At 41.9% G+C, this 21,694-nt stretch overlaps 1 protein-coding gene across 1 annotated transcript in view; it reads right to left on the bottom strand.

The window, feature by feature from the left end:
* The window catches only part of ABI3BP (ABI family member 3 binding protein), a 249,584-nt gene that overhangs the window by 153,512 nt on the left and 74,378 nt on the right, over window positions 1–21,694 (bottom strand). Inside the window, exon 3 of the mRNA XM_054974771.1 lies at window positions 2,708–2,776. Within this exon, the coding sequence (XP_054830746.1) occupies window positions 2,708–2,776 (69 nt within the window). The remainder of the gene's footprint in view (window positions 1–2,707; window positions 2,777–21,694) is intronic.

The following is a 21,694-nucleotide window of genomic DNA, read 5'->3' as shown; positions in this document are numbered from 1 at the left end:
CTTTTGACATATATATTTCATGCACATGTGACTTATCAAAGCAAATGCAGTCTGCTATTCATGTGCAGTGGCTCATTAGGAAGAAAACAATACGATTTTTTAAATTCTATCCTACTTTCAGTGGGAAGAGGGTTTTATAGTATTAAAATGAAATTTTATCTTGCCTGTCCTTGTACCACACACTATATAATTTATATATAATTACCTTCACATTATATAATTACCTTCACATTATACCTTCACATTCCCAAAACTGTTAAATTTATTAAAAATTTAATACAAATGCATATGCCACCTCTCCAGAGACCTGCTGGAATGTATAACAAAGATAAATGACACAATAAAATCATATAACCATAGCATAAAGTTATTAAGAAATCAGAGCATAGCAACAGCTGGGACAGAAAAACTTCATCAAATAACATTAACCAGTCAATCCTAAGCAGAGTTACTCCAGTATGAGCTCATTGATTTCCTTGGGCTTAGACTGGAGTAACTCTGCTTAGGATTGCACTGTTAGTATCTTAAAATTATGTTCCTAAGTAAGGCTGCAAGGTGTCTGCCGATGGTGGGCAAACGCCTGGCAAGTTGTGCCTCTGCCCACCCATTGATGAGAGGAAGCAGGCTGGGAGGCAGGCTGTCAAAATGGGTGTAAACATGCCCATGCTCCAAATGATAATACCGCTTCTGGTATGACCTGGAAATCATGGCATCACACCAGGGTTGAGTCCCTAAAACTCTGCCCCAAACGCTATATATTGGATCATGTTTTAGAGAATCTGCCCTGGTGCAATGTTGTCATTTTCAGGTCACACTAAAAATGATGTCATCATGCTGCACCATGGAGCATGCACACATTTGCACACGTGCGAATTGTAAGTTACTGGCACCTCCTAATGCAACATTCACCAACACCCACCAATTGCCAGGGGGGACCTGGCAATTATATTCATATGATAGTTCTCGGGTTAGAAGCAGACCACAGAGATAGAAAAAAAACCCCTTCGATTAATATTGTACGTAAAAAGAAATGCTTTGGCCTGGTCCTTAAAGGAAATAAGGCAGGTGTCAGGTGAACCTCAAGCATTCAAAAGCAAGATGAGATCACTGAAAAAGCCCTGTTTCTGGTCTGCCAAAACTTACACTGTCTCTGACTTTTTTCACCCCTCTGCTCCCCTTTTTGATAAAGCATAAACAAACTCCTGTCCTTAAGTTCTACGATGTTTTTCATTGTCATTAATCCATTCTTTCCTCGGCTTTCTTTCTCAAACATGTTTTGCCATCAATTATTGAAGGTCCTAATTTTCAGCTGACAACCTACTCTTCCTTCACCTTGACTTTTCATTCCTTACCCCTTAGCTTCCCACTAAGTTCATCAAACTTGACCTTCCTCCCAAATTATTGCTGTCTCAAAACTTGAGTCACTACAGTGTATTAGGAAGAAATTTTCTTTCTTGAGCAATTAAAATGTTTTTAAATGACCTGTGATATCAAAACAGTTAGCTGGCTATATTATCTTGCTGTAAAGAGAAAAATATTTTCCTCTCTGCCAGCCCAGATAAATAATCTTGATCTCTTGTACAATCTGTGTACAGTATACACTTGATTTTCCTTTATGCATGCATTGAATAAGTCTCACATTACGTTCAATGCATATGATTTAATCTGAATATTTATCAACAGGTACTTGTAGGTTTGTCAGTCCACTGGTAGGTGTATCAACGAATAATCTGCAGGCAGAAGTCATTTGTATACATAGAACAAGCACCAAAGTATCTAACAACAGCTTGCTGTTTTGTTTTGCATTTTCCACACCATGGTTCCTTTTGTGGTTTACAGTCCACTGTTAGGGGCAGGGAATCGCCAGCCCCCAGCCTCAACCCCCATGCCACCTCTCACCTGGCCAGAAGGGGGAAGAAAGGTGTGGGAATGCACTGGGGTGACAAAGTGTGTTCCCATGTGTTCTGGAATGCCCGGTGTTATGCCTGCATGATGACAGGAATTATATCATTCCTGGTATGACATGGGAATAATGGGTCATGCTGGGAGCTGATTGAGTGACTTCCCCCTGTAGCCCCCAATCCCCTACCCCCCCCCCCGGGACCTGGCAACCCTAGGTACTTGTCTACAGTTTCATCTGTAAAGTGAATGCATTTTATTTTCTTATAAACAAATGTATGCACATACAAGCAGGATGCATGTGCGCTTACTATAACATGTGAATATGGCTAGAGTCAACAATTGATTGAAACTGAAGAATGTAGAATTCACTGCCAGTGGATGTAGTGACAGTCACAGGCAAAGGCAACTTTAAAAGGAAGGGTCGATCAGCAGCTACCAGCCATTAGTATGAGTAGACCTCTGAATATTAGAGCCAGGAGGCAACATCAGCGGAAGGCCTCTGTCTCTATGCTCTGTTGATGGTCCTCCAGGGTAATTGGCCGGCCATTGGCTGATGCTGGACTAGGTGGACCACTGGCTTGATCCAGCAGGGCTTTTCTTATGTTCTTAAGTGTGGAGTTAGTTTCTGAATACGGCCATAAAGTATCATGGCTCTACCTTAATGCTCAAGGAAATTATGATATACCAAACAAACAGGAATTGTGGAAATATAAAATCTAGCTATTTATTGTCCGAATCATCAATCATCTCAACTGAAAAAAAAGTGTGTCTCCTTCTAGCTGTTTATGGGGGAAAGTTACATTACCTGAGCAGGATTTCCTGTACTTTGGAACAGGTGCTGGCCTCACTGCAATCAAGTATCTTGGTTCTGCATCTGGAAAACATTAGTATGACCATTTGAAAAATTCAATAAATGAAAATACTTTTAATAATCAGAAATGTATATACATTCTTTTTTTATTGGCTACAGCATGACTAAACACTGAAGGTTTCCACAAGTTTTTAAAAGAACATACCAACTAACTACAAATAGAGATGGGCACGAACCGAAATATGAACTAAAATTAAGCAAGAACCAGGCCGGTTTGTGAGATCCCATTTCTGACAAACCACCACGAACTTTTAGGCTGGTTTGTTTGGTTCATTTTTTGGTTCATCACTGCAGACAGCCTGGTGCCAATCAATCAGTTTCCTAGGCAACAGGGGATGGACTTCCTGCAGACCCTTTGCTGACCAGGAGGTGAACTTCTGCTGGCCCAGAAGTGACCTTCTGCTGACCCAGAAGTGATGATTTTCTGACCTGGATGTGACGTTTTCACGAACCAAATGAAACAGTTCATGAACCAGGAGAAGGTTCATGAAAGTTTGTGTTTCGTAGTTCGTGAAATTTGATGAACCATGAACCACATGTTTCGGGCTTTTTTCGGTTCATGCCCATCTCTAATTACAAATATGCATTCTGTGCATTAAGAACAGAATAGTGTCATTTGTCTTCTGATGGAAAAAGTAGAAGGAGAAAAAGAGAGAGAGAAGCCCTGAAGACAGTAAGGGACAAACTACATGTGATGCTGCAGCTCCATGAGCTGAACTTCAGACATGTAGTTTGTCCCTTGGGTGGGGAGCGGCTAATATGGATTGGGCACTGCAGCACTGAGGATGGCTAACAGTTCCCCTGTGCTGTTTTATCAACCAAATATCTACCCAGGATATGGGTGAGAGGAGACAATTGCTGGTATTGTGCCTGTCCTCACCCCTCACCCTGCTGGGTTTAAATGAGCCCAGACAGGCATTTGCAACTAGCAAAACTGTCCTGGGGGCAAAAAGCCAGCTCATCATCTGTGGCTCTGATGACTGCTCATAGGGCCAAATTACAAGTCATATTTTCCAGTCATGGAATTCCAGCATCATATGTAGTGATCTAGGAAATCAGTTTCTTAATTGTATATACGAAGGAATCTAGAAATTATTGTTGTGATTAGCAGGCTTTTTTTGTTCTATTAAATTTTGATTCCACTTGCCTATAATAGTTTTCAGAGCATTTTATATTCTGTTAAAATCACAGAAACAGTAATACATAAAAAAAACATGCAAAACCAGTAGTGGTCATTTTTAAAAGTCTTACATATAAAATATGGAGGTAAGAAAGTCATGGATGTAGCACAGAATATCAGGGAGCAAATGCTGGACTTGACTGACAAAAGAATGAAGGCATCTTTGCATGTCAGAAGCAGAGGTTGTCTGGTTTCTGTAGCAGATATATGGACATGCTAAAGCATAGAGGAACCTTGGAACAGATTAGTCTTAGTGGAGTACAAAGAATAAAGGATCATCAGAAGAATATGGCCAAGGGGTAGCTTAGAGGTAGCCTGGTTCATATTAGTAGTTATAAAAAATATGTAGTTGTAGCTTAGACCCAGGTGTGAAGAGTTTCTGAGGATGATGAGAATGGCTTAGCAAGAACAGAGGAGACGAAAGACGATACAATTCAAACATGTGGTATATTAGTTAGGGGCCAACAGATAATTATGTACATGAGAAATTCATCACTGTTATAATATTCATTTTTATTTTTAGAACTAACAAGATTGTATTAACAAAGCATACATATAATTTTAAAGATAATCTTGTAATGTGTTTGACATCTATCAGCTTGTAATGTGTTTGATATCTATCAGCTAATTAGCTAATAATGTGAGTCTGATTATAGGGTTTGTTTCTTTGTAACTTAGTATTGTTACAGATCTTTTGGAAAGCATATAAGTATGAGAGTTCTGAATGGATAATTAGCTTTGTTAATGAGGATCCTTGACTTATTAATTTACCTACTTTTGGATAGAAAGCCAGTTTGGTGTAGTGGTTAACAGTGTGGGACTCTAATCTGGAGAGCTGGGTTTGATTCCCCACTCTTCCACTTGAAGCCAGCTGGGTGACCTTGGGCTAGTCACAGCTTCTAGGAGCTCTCTCAGCCCCACCCATCTCACTGGGTGTTTTGTTGTAAGGATAATAATAACATACTTTGTAAACTGCTCTGAGTGGGCATTAAGTTGTCCTGAAGGGCGGTATATAAATCAAATGCTTATTATTATTGTTGTTGTTGTTATAAGACAAATATTGGTCTCATGTAAAGCTATTTTGATTGATTGATTGATTGATTGATTGATTGATTGATTGATTGATTGATTGATTGATTGATTGATTTTATTGAATTTATATTCCACTCACCCTGCAAGCGGACTCAGAGAGGATCACACAAAGCAATACAGTAAAAACATGTTAGCATAAATTAAAAATCAATCGCTCAATAAAACCTATAGAAAATAGGTTGCACATCCACCAGACATAGAACAAATCCATGAGGCAGGGTGGCCAGCTGCCAGACAAAAACAGACGGTGGGGGCAACACTTCCCCCCTTGGCAAGAGACCAGTTTTGGTAGCCCACCCACCTCAACCCCCATGTGCCTGGCAGAACATCTCTGTCTTGCAAGCCCCATGGAAAGATAATGAATCCAACTGGGCCTGGGTTTCCACAAACAGAGAGTTCCACTAGGTTGGTGCCAGGGCTGAAAAAGCCCTGGCCCTGGTTGGGGCAAGGCGAACCTCCCTAGGGTCAGGGATCACCTGTAGATGTTCGTCTGCTGAATGGAGCAGGAATCATGGTGAGAGGCAGTCTTGCAGGTATGCTGGTCCCAGTCCACTAAGGGTTGTGAAGGTTAAAACAGAACCTTGAACCTCATCCAAAAATCCACTGGAAGCTAGTGCTGCTGGCGCAAAACTGGTGTTATATGTGACCGGAACAGAGTCCTGGTCAAGATACATGACACTGCATTCTGGACTAGTTGTAGCTTCTGGAGCAGACCCAAGGGAAGCCCAGAATAAAGCAAGTTGCAGTAGTCCAACCTGGAGGTGACTGTTGCTTGAATCACCATAGCTAGGTCATGGGCCAAGAGGTAGGGAACAAGTTGCCTAATATAATTTTATTTTATAATCATCTATAGTTAGTGGTAAAGCTGTTATAGATATAGTTTAACAAAGGATGAAATGGAGACTAATAGTATTTCCTTACATACTGTACCCACAATGAACAAGATACATTGCTGGTTGTACCTATAATAATAATAACATTCGATTTATATACCGCCCTTCAGGACAACTTAATGCCCACTCAGAGCGGTTTACAAAGTGTTATTATTACCCCACAACAATCACCCTGTGAGGTGGGTGGGGCTAAGAGAGCTCAAGAGAACTGTGACTCGCCCAAGGTCACCCAGCTGGCTTTGTGGAGGAGTGGGGAATCAAACCCGGCTCTCCAGATTAGAGTCCCGTGCTCTTAACCACTACACCAAACTGGCTCTACACCAAACTACCTCTTATCAGGGTCTGATATTAGCACACTAAATAGAAGTCTGTCCTGATCTGGCTGACCTGATCTTATCAGAGCTTGGAAGCAAAGCAGTCAATCTTGGTTAGTATTTGGACAGGAGATTTCCAAGGAAATCCAAGGTTACTATGCAGAGGCAGGCAATGGCAAAACAGTCTCTTGCCTTGAAAACCCTATGGTGTCACCCTAAGTTGATTATCACAAGTCCATGGCTCCTTAAGAATAAGCTTAAGAACAAGATTGAGCCTTACAACAAGCATCCAGAAAAAAGTTTTAAAATCCTTGATCAGTTTTGGTTTTCAGCATTACAATCTCAAAAGAAGATTATGCTCCAGTTCTCCCCAGAAACAGACCAATGTTAAATTTGTTTCAGCTGTGCTTCAGATTTCTGGTTGGCTCCAGATGTTTTTGAGATCAAGTATGATCCCAAGTCTTTTAACTGAGTCACCAAGGGTCAGTTGAACTGTACTGGAAGTGAGGGAGTGTGAAGTCCTTTCTAACCAGCATTACCATCTTTCCAGAATAGGCAGGCAGCTATATAGAGCTGAGTATCATCATATTGATGACTGCCAATTCCAAAATGATGGATTATTTGACTTTAGGATTTTAGGATCATGCCAGTCATAAAATACAATTGCATAACAAATTTTACAATAAAATCCAGCAATTAAAATCATATATATACAAAAATCTGATATAGTTGGCTACACATTCCTGCCCCCAGCATACAAAGAGGAGGTAGACAGAAACATGAGCTGTACGCGAATACTGGAGACCGGTGGGAGGCTCAATGATGGTTCTGACACTGGCCTCAACCATAAGCCTGGTGGAACATCTCCGTCTTGCAGGCCCGCCGAAATGATACAAGATCCTGGCGGTCTCGAGTGTCCTCAGACAGAGAGTTCCACCAGGTTGGGGCCAGGACCAAAAAGGCCCTGGCCCTGGTCAAGGCCAAACAAGCCTCCCTAGAGCTAGGGTTCACCAGTAAGTTCTTATCCACTGAATAAAGCGCTCTCCAGGGCACATACAGGGAGAGATGGTCCCTCAGGTATGCTGGTCCCAATCCATTTAGGACTTTAAAGGTTAAAACCAACACCTTGAAATGGATCCAGAATTCCACAGGGAGCCAGTGAAGCTGCTGTAGGATTGGTGTAATATGTGTCCTGTATGGAACACCCATCAGGACAATAGCAGCAGCATTCTGGACCCATTGTAGTTTCCGGATCAGACCCAAGGGAAGCCCTGTGTAGAGTGAGTTACAGTAGTCCAGCCTGGAGGTGACCGTTGCATGGATCATTGTTGTTAGGTCCCGGGCTGAGAGATAGGGGGCAAGTTGCCTGGCTTGCCACAGGTGGAAAAAAGCAGTCTGGGCAAAAGATGCAACTTGGGTCTCCATAGACAGGGAGGAATCCAAGATCATGCCAAGACTTTTAACCAATGAGACGGGCACCAACGGGGCCCTCCCAAAGGATGGGAGATGGAACCTCGCATCAGACAGCCCAAGGTCCAAGTACAGGACCTCTGTCTTCACGAGGTTCAACTTCAGTCTGCTCTGCTTCACCCAACCAGACACGGCCTCCAAAGCTCTCAGAAGGGCATCTGGGGCAGAGCCAGGTTGGCCGCCCATCAACAGATACAACTAGGTGTCATCTGCATACTGGTGATAACCCAGTCCAAAACTCTGCACCAGCTGGGCGAGGGGGCGCATATAAAGATTGAACAACAGGGGGGAGAGTATCACCCCCTGCGGGACACCACATACCAGTGACTGGTACGTGGACACCCTCTCCCCCAGCGCTACCCTCTGTCCCCGACTGTGGAGAAGAGAGACAAGCCACTGCAAGGCTGTCCCTCAGATCCCCACATAGGCGAGATGGTGGGCCAACAACACATGGTTGACCGTGTCAAACGCCACTGAGAGGTCTAGCAATATCAACAGCGCTGACCTGCCTTGATCCAGGTGCCTGTGGAGATCGTCTGTGAGGGCGACCAACACTGTCTCCGTCCCATGGCCCAGACGGAAACCAGACTGGTATGGGTCCAGGACAGAAGTCTCTTCCAAGAAAGCCTGCAGCTGTTCCAACCCCCCCCCCCCCCGCTCAATCACCTTTCCCAGGAACATGAGGTTTGATACTGGGCGGTTACTGGTGTCAGATCTGTGGCTAAATAATAGTTGTAATCCAGACTACCTTCTGCAATCAGACAAGAGTCCGTTGTTTTCAAAAGATTTACTGAAAAAGGCAACCATTATAGTCCACTGGCCCAGATGCAATATCTTGGCTGGTACACGTGTATTGTTACGAATGATAGGCAAAGAACAAGGTACAGAGTATCAAACCCCAGCAGGCCCCAACCTCCCCCCACAGTTCTCAAAACAAGCCGCTTGAGGCTGAGAAAGTGAATGTTTCCCAAGGCTGGAAAAGCTGTAGTCAAAACATTCCTCTTCTGTGAGATAGCTGCTAGGGAACGTCTTGGCACCTGTAGAAGAAGCACTCAGAATACTAAAAGAATTAAAATGGAATCTCTTTGGTTACAACATAGGAGAAAACATTCTGAACCTGACATTTCTGCCCCCTCTAAAATGCTCCTACCCCCGGTTTATGCGGATAACGAGTATGGAATGCCTTAACTAGTCTAGGAGCATGAACATGTACAGAGTGCACCCATTCATCAAACCCAGAGTCAAAGTCCTTCCACCTGATAAGATAAAATAACTGGTTTCTTTTACATTTAGAGTCCAAGATTTGCTGCACTTCATAATGGGTCTGATCATCAATCAATGTTGGGATAGGAGGGGCACGGGTGTGCCATTGATTTGCTGGGGGAACTTTTTTCAAAAGGCTGACATGGAATGTATCATGCACATGGTGCAGATTTTTTGGTAAATCCAGGGCTACAGTCACTTTATTGATTACTTTACGAACGGGAAAAGGTCCTAGAAATTTCAATGCTAATTTCCGACTGGTTTGAGTAACTTTTAAATTCTTTGTAGACAGATAAACTAAGTCTCCTGGTTGTAAGTCCAATTCGGGCACACGGTGGCGATCAGCGTACTTTTTGTAATCCTGTTTGGCTTTGTCGAGATGTTTTTTAATTAGAGTCCATTGCTGAGCTGCTTCCCCCCACCATTCCGAAACATCTCTGGAGGCTGAAGTAGGAGGGGGGAGCGCTTCAAACGGGAAGGGCTTAAAGTGGAAGCCATATACCACTTTGAAGGGGGTTTCTCCTGTGGAGGCATGCACACTGTTATTGCACGAGAATTCTGCTAGGGGTAGTAAATCAATCCAGTTGTCTTGTTGAAAGTTGATATAACAGCGGAGGAATTGTTCTAATATTTGATTAGTTTTTTCGGATTGTCCGTCGGTTTGAGGATGATGGCTGGAACTTAAACCTTGCACAATTCCCATAAGCTGTAGAAGCTCCCGCCAGAAGTTGGCAACAAATTGCCCGCCGCGGTCCGAAATCACCTTTGACAGAAAGCAGCTTAGATGGGCGGAATACTTTTCTAAATTCAATTTCACTTTGAACTTCTTGCCCGGCAAAACTAACTTTCTTGCCGACGCCCTATCATGCATGCCTCAACATAAAAGCAAAAGGGAGGATACAATAGACACTGTCTTTTCACCTACGCAATTGGGAGGAGTGGTCACAACGCGCAGTCGCTCAGCCCAGCCTCCTCAACCAGATCAAGGGTGGAGACTAAAGCTGAAATCTGAAGTGGAAAAGGAGGGGGAGAAAGTACCCAGGTAAAAATTGCAGCAATCCGAGCAAGGAGAGTGGCTATGGGGGGATCGATTCTATGTACCCAACAGCTTAAGGAAAGAAGTGTTACAACATTGTTATGATGCCCCCACGGCTGGCCACTATGGGTACTTAAAAACACTCCATCTAGTGCAACGGCAATTTTGGTGGCCAGGCATGTGCAAGGACATTTCACAATATATAGCGTCATGCCCCATTTGTCTCAGTGCCAAGTCACGCAAGGGTCTGTGGGGTCCAAAGATGGCTTTTTAAAGAGAGGCCTCACCATGGCTTCCTTCAACGCCTCGGGAAAAGCCCTAGAGCTTAATGATGAATTAATAATATTCTCCAATTGGGCCCCCAACCTATCAGTGCTGGCTTTCACCAGCCACAATGGGCAGGGGTCCAGGGAACATGTAGTGGGCCTAACCAGCCACAGGATCCTGTCCACGTCCTCCCAGGAGACCAGGCTGAAGTGATCTAAAATCGGACCAGGAGACGGCCAGGGGGCCTCCAGTTCCCTCACTGTATCAACCGTGGCTGGCAGATCGCACCGGAGAGACAAGATTTTATCTGCAAAGAAGCTCCCAAAAGCCTCACAGCTAATGGTCAAATTCCTAATTTGGCAGTCTCCCTGCGAGAGGGAGACTAGAGACCAAACAACTTGAAACAACTTTGCCGTGCATGAGCTTGCAGATGCTATGGAGGCAGCAAAGTACTCCTTCTTCATTGCCTTCACAGCCACCTCATAGGCCTTCATAAATGCTCTATAAGATGATCTTGCCTCTTTACTACGATTCTGTCACCACACTCACTCTAGCCGTCTCAGTTTCCTTTTCATCTGACATAGCTCCTCCAAGGAGCTATGTCTGACATGGAGCTCCTCCAAGGAGCCAGTCTGACACGGGGACAGAGAGGGCGATGGGGAGAGATCTCATTGATGGCTTTCGAGAGACAGTCCTGCCAATCTCCCACCAGCTCATCCAACGAACTGCCAGGGGGCATCGGATCCTGCAGAGCATTCTGGAAACCAATTGGATCCATGAGTCTCCATGGGCGAGCATAAATCAGCTCACCACCCATGCAGGAGGGGGTTGGCACTCTCAGACGAGCCTTCAGGACATGGTGGTCTGACCACGGAACAACTGTAATAGCATCTAGGTCCACCTGAACCACTAACCCAAAGATCAGATCCAGCGTGTGGCCTGCTTGATGTGTAGGAGCAGAAACAAACTGTGAGAGTCCCAGTGCTGCCATGGATGACACCAGGTCTGCAGCCTGAGAAGAGGCGGTGTTGTCGACATGGACATTGACGTCACCCAAGACCAACAGCCTAGGGTGCTCCAATGCCCACCCCGACACCGCCTCCAACAGGTTCGACAGGGTAGCTACTGGTGCACTAGACGGTCGGTACCAACTCTCCTCTGCATCCCACACCAGGCCAACACAGTCAATGCCAGCGATCTTTGGTGCTGGGAGTGTCCTGAAGGGAAAAGACTCTCGAATGAGTAGTGATTGATTTTTAAGGACTCAAATGATGTGGTCATTACACAATTTTAGCAGCCAGAATGGGTAAGGATCTAGGGCACATTTGTTTGTTTGTTTGTTTAATGGTATTTATAGTCCATCTTTCTAATTGAGACTAAAGGTGGATTACAAAGTATGAGTCAATGCAATCAATGGCCCAATGGGATATGGATTGGAGAAATATGAATATATCCAAATATCTGATACAGAGCTTAAACAATGCTGAAACAAAGCATAAACAATTAGGATGGTGTATTAAATGATACAGAAACTACTCAATAGGTACACAGTAGTATAGTCCATAGCTCCTGTCCCTTAACCAAAACCTCTCTCTGAACTTCCTCACAGTATGTCCCTCCTACCTGTGTAAAAAAAGCCCTCTTGAATAATTCAGTTTTGCATAGTTTGAGGAAAGGTAGGTGGGAGCTTACCCAATTTCTTCAGGCAGGCCATTCCCTAAACCATGCCACAGCAGAGAATACACATGTATGAAAGTTGTTTACTTTGCCCATTTTCAAGGTGGCTCATGAAGAAGGCCCTGTTCAGATGAGCAAAGCTGCCATGGCAGAACATAGGGAGAGAGGTGATCCTGTATGTGATAGCCAATTACTTGAATTGAGCCCAGTAACTGAGAGGTAGCCAATGGAGTGACTGCAGAATGGAAGTAATATCCATGCTTTGCCTTTTGCCTGATAATACCCATGCTACAGCATTCTGTGCCAACTGGTGTCTCCAAGTTGATTTTGATGGGAGACCTATGTACAGCGCATTATAGTTGTCTAGTCTTTATGTTATCATGCCATGAATTCAGGTGGCTTGATTGGCTGCGTCAAGGTAGGGAGCATCTTTCAGGCAGCCTGAGTTTGAAGAAAACCCTTTTTGCAGCTGCATTAACTTGCAGCAATCATAGATCAAGTATAACCCAAAACCCTTTATTGAGTTAGCAAGGTTAACTGAACCTGACTGAAAGTGGGGAGCATAGTGTCCTTCAAGATCTCTCCTTTCCCAACTAGAGATGGGCATGAACCAGGAAAAAAACGAACCATGAGGTTCGTAGTTCATCAAGTTTCACAAACTATGAATCACGAACTTTCATGAACCTGCCCCGTTTCATGAATCGGTTCATTAAAAATGTCACTTCCAGGCCAGCAAATCACCACTTCCGGGTCAGCAGAAGGTCACTTCTGGGTCAGCAGAAGGTCTGCAGGAAGTCCATCCCCTGGTGCCTAGGAAACTGATTGATCGGCGTCAGGCTGTCTGCAATGATGAACTGAAAAATGAACCAAATGAACCAGCCTAAAGTTCATAGTGGTTTGTCAGAAATGGGATCTGACGAACCGCTGGTTCGTGAACCATGAAGTGGCCTGGTCCGTCACGAATTTTGGTTCATATTTCAGTTTGTGCCCATCTCTATTCCCAACCAGCATCACTTGTCGTGTCTGGATTTAGTTTCAATATGTTCACTTTGAATCATTTGACTAAAGCTGACAGGCAGTGACCCAAAACCTCTACTGCAACTTTTGGTGATTTGGATAATGAGATATTGAGCTGAATATCCTAATATTTGACATCCAGTTCTATAGTTATAAATGATTTATCCTAAAGACTTTACATAAAGGTTGAATAGCATGGAGAATAAGTTTATGCCCTGTGGAACCCTGCATGATAATTCCTATTTTGAAGATAGCTGGTCTCCAACAGGAGCCCTTTGAGTCCATTCTATGAGGAATGATTTAAACCAGTCCAAGTCAGGTCCTTTGATACCTATTTCTGCTTCCAAATGCCTCAAAAGGATGGCATGGTCTATTGTATCAAATACTGCAGATAATCCAGGGGGAGCAACAAAGAAGGATCTGACAGAGGAGGCTTGACTCTTGAGAGCTTATTACCTGTATATCTTATTGGTATTTAAGGTATAACATTGTTGAATATTGATCAATAGGTTTATTGTTGTAGCCATAGGCCATAATATCCCCACATATATACCAACATAAAACAGTGTACCACAGCAAAAGGTTAAAACATATTTACATAAGAAAATTAAATTTAAAAGTTTAAAACTAAGATGGTAAAAGAGATAAATACAAAACCCATGAAATGACATGGACTTACAATTTAGCTAAAATTCTTACAGGATTAACAGATACTAATTTTTTTCCTTATATTTATAGTTAAAAAGATAAAAATAGCCACTTTGAGAGTATCAAGAGGAAAAATATCAGCCAATAAGAATTTAATACATTCCTCATCTGAGCCAGAAAAAATTGCAAAAATTGATTCAGCAATTTATTACAATTGGACCCATAAAAAGGACAATGTAAAACATAGTGTACTATGTCTTCCACCTGCTTAAGACCACAAGGACAGAGATGCTGTTCCTCAGGTAATTTTTGATATCTGCCCTGTATTTAGTTTGAAAGCAAGCACTAGTAAATACCTTTCTTAATGGAGCATTAGAAAGGTCAGCTAAATAACGAGAGAAGAATTAGTAGGCAAGCCTACTAATTTAACTCCTTGCAGCAGTTTTAAAAAGGCACTTTCCTTCTTGAAAATCCCATTGGACAAAGAAGGAGAGGGCTGCAATGATTGGCCAATCACACTCCCCCCTTCCCTTCCCCTCCCTTCCCCCTTCCCTCTTCTGCCTCTGACTCACTCCCCTTCCATTCTCCCCCCTCCTATCTGGTAAAAATGGTGGGAAGCAGTGTTTCTTTACTGTTTCTTAGTAAAGGAACAGCAAGGAACAGAGCTGCCATGCTTATCAAAGTTTACTAAGTTTTACTGAATAAATTTGGTAAACTTAAATTTGGTATTACTGAATTTATTCAGCAATGCATATTTAAGTTTGGTAATACCAAATTTTATTGAATCAGGTAAAATTTGGTATTGTTGCCCAATGTATAACCTGAATTGCCCATCCCTAATTACAACCTCTATGGAGGGCAAGGAATATAACTGCAAAATAAGGGACAGCAAATTGAACCACTGATTCTCTTCCTTATAGAACCCAAACCAGTATTTTACCAGATGGTCTTCGGCAATACTATAAATTTTCTTGTAATATTTTGATAATTTCAAGTGAATTCTTGTTGTAACAGAAGGTAGTCTTTAAGGCGCTACTGGATTTGAACCAGGGCACAAATCATGGTCTTCATGGATTCCAGGATCTTGTCAACATCCATCATGGAAAGTCAATCAAAATGATCCATAAACAGATCAGGTGGCATATTAGATATTTCTGGTGGACCTGTGTTACACTCAGTATCTAGCATATTCTTGGTATTTTATTTGCAAAAAAACTTTGCAAACTTGCCATAACTAATTGTCAGTTCCTGAGACAATAAAAGTTCAGATTTAGGAATCAGCAAATGCTATGCTACCATGAAAAATTGGGATGCATGTGAACTAGCTGGTGTAATAGTAGCAGAGAAGTAACATTTTTTTGCCACTATCAGTGTTGTTTTATAGGTCTTACAGTGACTTCTTTAACATGATTTGTATGATTCAGTATGACTTCTTCACCAGCACCATTCTTGCACCATTTCCTAGTCCTTATCAGATCACCCAGCTCTGTGATAAACCAGGTGCTGTGTTTCATTCCAAGGGTTGAAGGGGTCTGTGTGGAGGAAAATTGTTGATAGCTTGAAGGAGCTTCACATTTCACACTTTCACTGCAGCCTCTAGAGGGCACATGTTTGGAATCCTAAAATCACCCAGGGTGTTCTAGAATCCAGTAGGTTTCATTAAACATTTTAACTGGGGCACCTTTCTAGAAGGTTGTTGGGATCACTTTCACCTTTTCCTTGACTAGGTAGTGGTCAGACCAGCCCCAAGGCCAAACCTTTCCTTAAAGGCTCAGTACAAAATAAATTAATGCATAAGATAACCAAAGTGCCACAAACCTTTTGAACTATGTGAGAATTTTAGAATAAATGGATGTTACAACAGCAGTCGTTTTCATTATCATGGAATGCTGTTTTAACCTACACTTTTCACATGTCAGAATAAATAGCTGATTGGGTATACTGATGAAGAACTAACTTGCAAGTTCTTCAACAAGCTTTGTAATTTTTTTGTTTTTGAAAGAATGACATTAAGTAAAGCAAAGCCAAATGCTGATATTTTTACACACAAACTAACAAATTCTTAGTGCATTTGATACAATCTGGAAAAAACACGTGCTGATGTGGTAAGGGGTTACAAGTTCATATAAATGTTTCTAGTGAAAACCAGATAACTTCCTCCAGAATTAATCATAGTACATTTATTAAAACAATGTTTTCTCAGTGGAAGAACTTTTTAGTTATATGAAATAGGTTTCTTTCTTTGAAAAAGGGCAGTCTTTCAATATTTTCAAACATTTATTTTCTTTATTTATACTCACCTTTCCCCACAATGGCTTACATGTTTTCCTGTCCTCTGTTTTATCTTCATGACAACTAGAAGTGTGCACTAAGTGTTTTGTATTATTCAGATTTGGGTATCTGGAATATCATATATATTTGTATTCCCGATATTCAGATCCAAAAATACTGGTATAGTATTCAGATTTAAGTTTAGTCTGAATTCTGAATATATTTGGCTTCATTATATCCTATTCCTGACACTAAAGCTGCAAGGGATTAAGTCCTGTCTGTCCACTAAAGACCATCCAAGTTTTAAGTGAATTAGACCCTTTGGACCCCTGAACAAGCTGCCCCAGCCACACTCCATTGTTTTCTATGGGAGGAAAAATCTAAGGCTTTCTCCAGGACACAGGAAGTCTTAACCAAATACACAACAGCAACCAATGACCAAAAGCCTCCCAAAGTAAACAGAACGTACAAAGCCCAACAGAACCAACATCAAACCAGAGAATCCCAACAGAATCAAACTGATGCAAGGGACACTGTTCCATTCCCAACAGAACCAGTGTCACTCAAAGTTGCCAGGTAGAACCCAGGACCAATGCAAGCCCAATACAACCAACATCAAACTAGAGAATCCCAGTATCCAACCTAGCAAGCTAGCAATACCAATGCAGCAGCCAGACTTGGCAAAGGCATATGGCAAACAATGTCATGCTTTTTGTTTTACTGTTTACTTGTTTGAATTGTTATGGCCTATGGCTAAGACAATAAACACACAACTGGCAAACAAAAAACACGGTCACAGACACATAAATTAATGCTTCCTCCCCACCCTCTTCTCCTGTTGCCTGGGAAGCCTGTGAAGCCTGCAAAAAAAAAAAAATTAAAAAAAGAGGAAGGGGAAAATAAACTGCTGAAATCTTTAAAATTATATTCCCAGATATTCCTGAATGTAAACACCAGTTTAACTGAATATACCCGAATAAGACTGATATATACAGATATTCCTGAATAATACCAAATAGGTATTTTTGGGATATAGGTTTGGCTCAGGAATACCGAATCACATATTCTTAATGACAACCAGCAAACTTCCATGCCATAGTGGAGATTCAAACCTGGTTCTTCCAGGTTCTAGTATGATGCTGTAACCAAGCTGCTTTCTCTCCTTAAAAAAAATGTTTTCAAGTAAAAAAAGTTTAGAATAGTGTTTTCTAGAGTGAAATACAATTTGTTTTAACTTCCTTAATTTTGATGTACATCACAAATATACAGACTGCTACAGACAGACTGACACGGCTACCCATTTTGATTTATTACAAATATAACAGGTCATCTTTGTCTCTATTAATATTGTTATTCTTTCCATACAGGTCACTAGCTAGAAATTATAGCCTGTCTGATCCTCTTCCAAAAAGACGGTATAGGCATTTTAATAATCAAGCTTCCTTAAAACTGTTGCTATTAAACAAATTCATGAAAAATATTCGAAACAATTTTTTTTTTTAAAAAAATTACATTAATAGTTTGGAATGCAGCACTATATACTCCCTCATTTGTCCAGACACAACAAAACAGCAAGTTGATAACCTTTGTTAATTATTTTGACACACCTAATTTTTCGACTTTGCATGGCCAAGCTTCACTAAAATTCTGAACACAATTATTTGCACTGCATTGTAATTATATTTTACATACAAGAGTTATTCCTGATATACAGTTCAAAGATAGTATGCACGAACACTTGCAGTATAGTATCCTTTATAAGAGCAGCTGCTGGATTTGCTAAAGACTGTTGTGCTACAGCTGATGGCCACAGTGCTAATTTTCCGCATTTAAAAATAATAGGCTGAATTATTTATTTTATATTGTGAGGACATTACAGGTTAGAGAGATGTTTTCTATGCAGAAGGGATTTTTGATAGGTGAGGAGGTGACATTTCATCATCTGTAGTTTGACATAGTATAGCCAAGCCTCAGACTGGGTCTAGAAGATACAGTCAAAATGGAGAGAGTTTTCTTTTCACATGACAAATTAATTCATTTAGAAGACTTGCCACATGCATTTGCCACCTTAGGAGTCCACCTCTACAATTCTTTTGTGGGTAGCAATTAGAATGTTGACATTATACTTCCAGAGAATGAAGTTTTCACTATCAAGTTAGCCAATAGAGTTAAGGTTTTGCCAGAAGGTGCATGGGGGCGAGACATCATCTGAGCTGCCATGTCACTTCTGGGGAAAAACCTGGAAGTGTCATAGGTTAGGAATCCCCAGAAACTCTATTCTAAGTCTATTGCACATTTTCCTCAGAAGTGATGTAATCGTACAAACAACATCAGAATTTTTAATTTTTTTCTCCTCTTGTTGCTTTGAGTGGCAGTGGTCAAATAAGTCTCCTACATTGAGTTCTGATTCCAAAGCATCTGAAAGAATAGGAATTATATAGGAATTTGTATAAATGATTCTCCATTCTAAGTACTGACTTCTACAACTCCTGTCAGGAAACTTATGGGAGAAGTTCTCTCGAGCCACACACAATGCAGATTAACATTTGCAATGATAAACAATTTTGACAAACATTCTTGCCACAAAGAAGGTGTAAAGGGAATTTATAAAAGCAGTGAAAACAAAGGGAACCCTTTGCTTCTGTGCAACTGCATCGTCTTTGTCAGTGTTACCTTTCTGGCCATTAAGGAATAGGAGTGTGCATAATGAAAAAATGAGCTGAAAATACACACAGAAATCTCTGGTTTGGCTTGTTAAAGTGACTTCCGGAATGGCAGAATGAAGTCAGGAAATGAGGCTGTAACAAGTTCCCCCACTGAAAAGTCAGTGTGTTTGTTTTGATTTTTACCACACAGAGGCTGTGCAGGATGAACAGGCAGCAGGGTGGGCCATCCAGCAGCATCTAATTTTCTTTAACAGCAAGTCTGTCACTACATCATGCAACCAACTGGATCCAAACAGAAGAGACTAAGTCCTTAGAGTTAACCTCATTGGCAGGAAGGGGATGTGCACAGTGCACATGAGTGCATTTTTTCTTCAGTACTTTCAGGAAAATGGTTTTGGCACTGAGTGCTCATAGGGATCAAATTGCAAAAGGCTTGCTTTGTGCCAGGGAGGAGAGCAGCAGGTGGCATGGTGCCATCAGCACCAGCATCATCATCCCTTTCTGTGTGTTTTTACACACAATGCAAGGAAGCCTGGCAACATCCATGCGGGTATACACACAAGGGTTTGAGGAGGGAGGGGTCTCCTTCAGCATCCAAGCACCCTGCTACCACAAAGCTCATGTTAAGCAGATTAGGGTGAAAGAAAAAGCAATTATTAAGAGAAAGCCACACTGAAGCGGTCCGAGGCATGAGGACCTAGTTCATGTCCATTCAATGGCCTTCTGCTACTGTCTTTTGCTTAGGTGCATTGGTGTCAGTGTGATTAAAGAAGTCCTACAAAGACAGTGAGTCAAGGTGCACCACAGGGAATTTCATCTTGCCCAGAAAGCCTTTTTGGACGTTTCTGGTTAAAACTGTTAACTCAGCATTAAATGATGGCGAGGTAGCAGGCACGTGCATTGCACACTTGCACACACATGCACACCCAAGTCTTTCTAAATCAGTATTCCATGTGGAAGGACCAATCCGGTCAGATTTTTTATTTTTTTGGTACATCAATGGGACTCTGTCAGTCAGTTCTGCCCACTGCTTCCACTTCTTCATTTTCATTCTGGGTTAACGGGTTTAGTCAGAAAGGGAGACTGGCAGCCAGAAACCTGTACAGTCTCCCACTTTTACTAGTAAAAAATAGGAGGGGAAGAAGGCCATCTTCCCTCTACTTCCTTTCCTGTGAAGGAAAAACAAACATCTAGCCTTCCCTTTCTGTGCGTTTTTATGCACAGTGCAAGGACAGGCTGGTAGCCAGCTGGTTTCAACAAGGAGTCCTGGGCTATGGCAAAACAGATTAGAGTGAATTTGCACCTTATCGTGGAAACAAAACAAAACTACAGGCACAAGGAAACATGGTGTAACAGCAGGAATAAGAGTAATAATTTATTGTCACGATCATGAAGCAATTAAAAAAAAAAATTGAAGGAGTGTGCTAGTTGGCAATGAAGTGCTTTCCTGCTTGCACACCATGCTGACATGCTGTGCTGGCACTGCTTTGCCAGTAAACCACCCGCCATTGGGTGTGCATACCAACATTCACTTGGGGGGGGGGGATTCCAATGTTATGTGAACTTTCATGTACTTGAGGAGAAACTCATTGGACTGATGAACAATGTGGTTTTTGGTTAACCATGAATAAAGCCTTGTTTCCCCAATTCCCCCCTTGAAAAGAACAGTGTATGCGTGCATGCACAGTTGCCCTGCACAATACTCACTTTGATGAGTGCCTTCCTCAAAAGAGTTCTTCAGAGTTTGTAAAAATGGAACCCTGTTGTTGCGTGCTCTCAAACATGGTGGGTTTGTGATTTAGAAGGAGGACTATGCTCTGTTTTGGTGTTGTTATATGCAAAAACAGCTTCCCCAGAGCCTCGTTTCCCTCCTCCTCTTGAAAAGAAGAGTGTGTATTTGTGCATGTTCGGCCAACTTGCTCACAACATGCCAAAGCTCATGAAAAAAAAAAGATCCAGTCCAAGCCAGCACTGCCTCAGCTGTAACAAACCTGTAATGGAATGGAATGATTCCAGAATCCCCCAGAACTGAAACCAAAATGGAAATTTTCTTGGTTCCTTAACACCCCTGTTAAGGAACATTATCAAATCACAAGTGGTCTATAGCAACCAACTACTTCTTGTGTCTAATTACAATGAGCTGTCCTATGGTGGCAGAATGATGGAGCTATAGTATGGGTCCTCATGAACAAGGAGGAGGAAACTGGACAACTAACCAGTGAGGGCTGGACAGCACTAGGTCTAGGTCATATTTGCTAGTTTGGAATACTTGCAGGTAGTAAGCTGGGCAGCTGAGGTTTAAGTAATCTTAGAAGAAAGCAGCTGAGCCTAGTTCAAGTGTTGTTTCTAGGAATCCTCCTGCAAAGACTTAATTGGGCCATGTTCCTGTGAGGAGCTATATATTCAGAAGCAGCGGTCTGGTTTGTTGGCAGGAGCATGGGGCTGCAAGCTTGGCACTTCTTTTACAGGAGACTGGTTCCTTGTGGGCCTACTGTCTCTGATTATCTTGTCAACTTTGAGGAAAATCTGGGAAGCTGCTGGTTTGAGGTTTGGCCCTCTGGTTGAGGAATGGCTGCCCCAGGACTGGGAGATTGATGGTACCTTCTGTTGGGGTAGCTCTTCTGCTTGAGTCTGGCAGTGATTGGTTTCTGGTGGCATTAAGGGTATCCTGAGTTCCCAGGTCTTAATTGGCTTCCCAATTAATTAAATACTTTCCCTAAGATGATCTGTTCTAGGGTCTGGTCTTGTAACAGTCCAAAATATTATTTCCTGTCACTGTTACCTTCAACCATTTCATACATGTGGCTTTTTTATTCAATAGATTTTTAATATTGTAACAATTATGTGGGCTGGACATACATCAGTTGTAGAAATAAAAAGAGTGTCATTTGATATACTGATCGGTTCCTGTCAAAACTGAAAGGTTAAATGGCTGTTTCTTCATTATCGAGCATCACAATGAAAGGAGAGCTTACAAATGTGAAATGATTTCATAGGAGAGACTGTAACGTGTGAGGACATGGACAAATACTCATATGCTATTTCCTGCCAAGTTTTAACATTGTTAGAGTTCAGTGAGTCTGCATAGTATGCTGATGAGAAAGATTATGATTAATGTCAACTCTGG

Source organism: Eublepharis macularius, chromosome 3 (assembly GCF_028583425.1).
Source record: "Eublepharis macularius isolate TG4126 chromosome 3, MPM_Emac_v1.0, whole genome shotgun sequence".
NCBI classification, from domain to species: Eukaryota; Metazoa; Chordata; class Lepidosauria; order Squamata; family Eublepharidae; genus Eublepharis; species Eublepharis macularius.
This window is presented reverse-complemented; position numbering and strand designations above follow the sequence as displayed.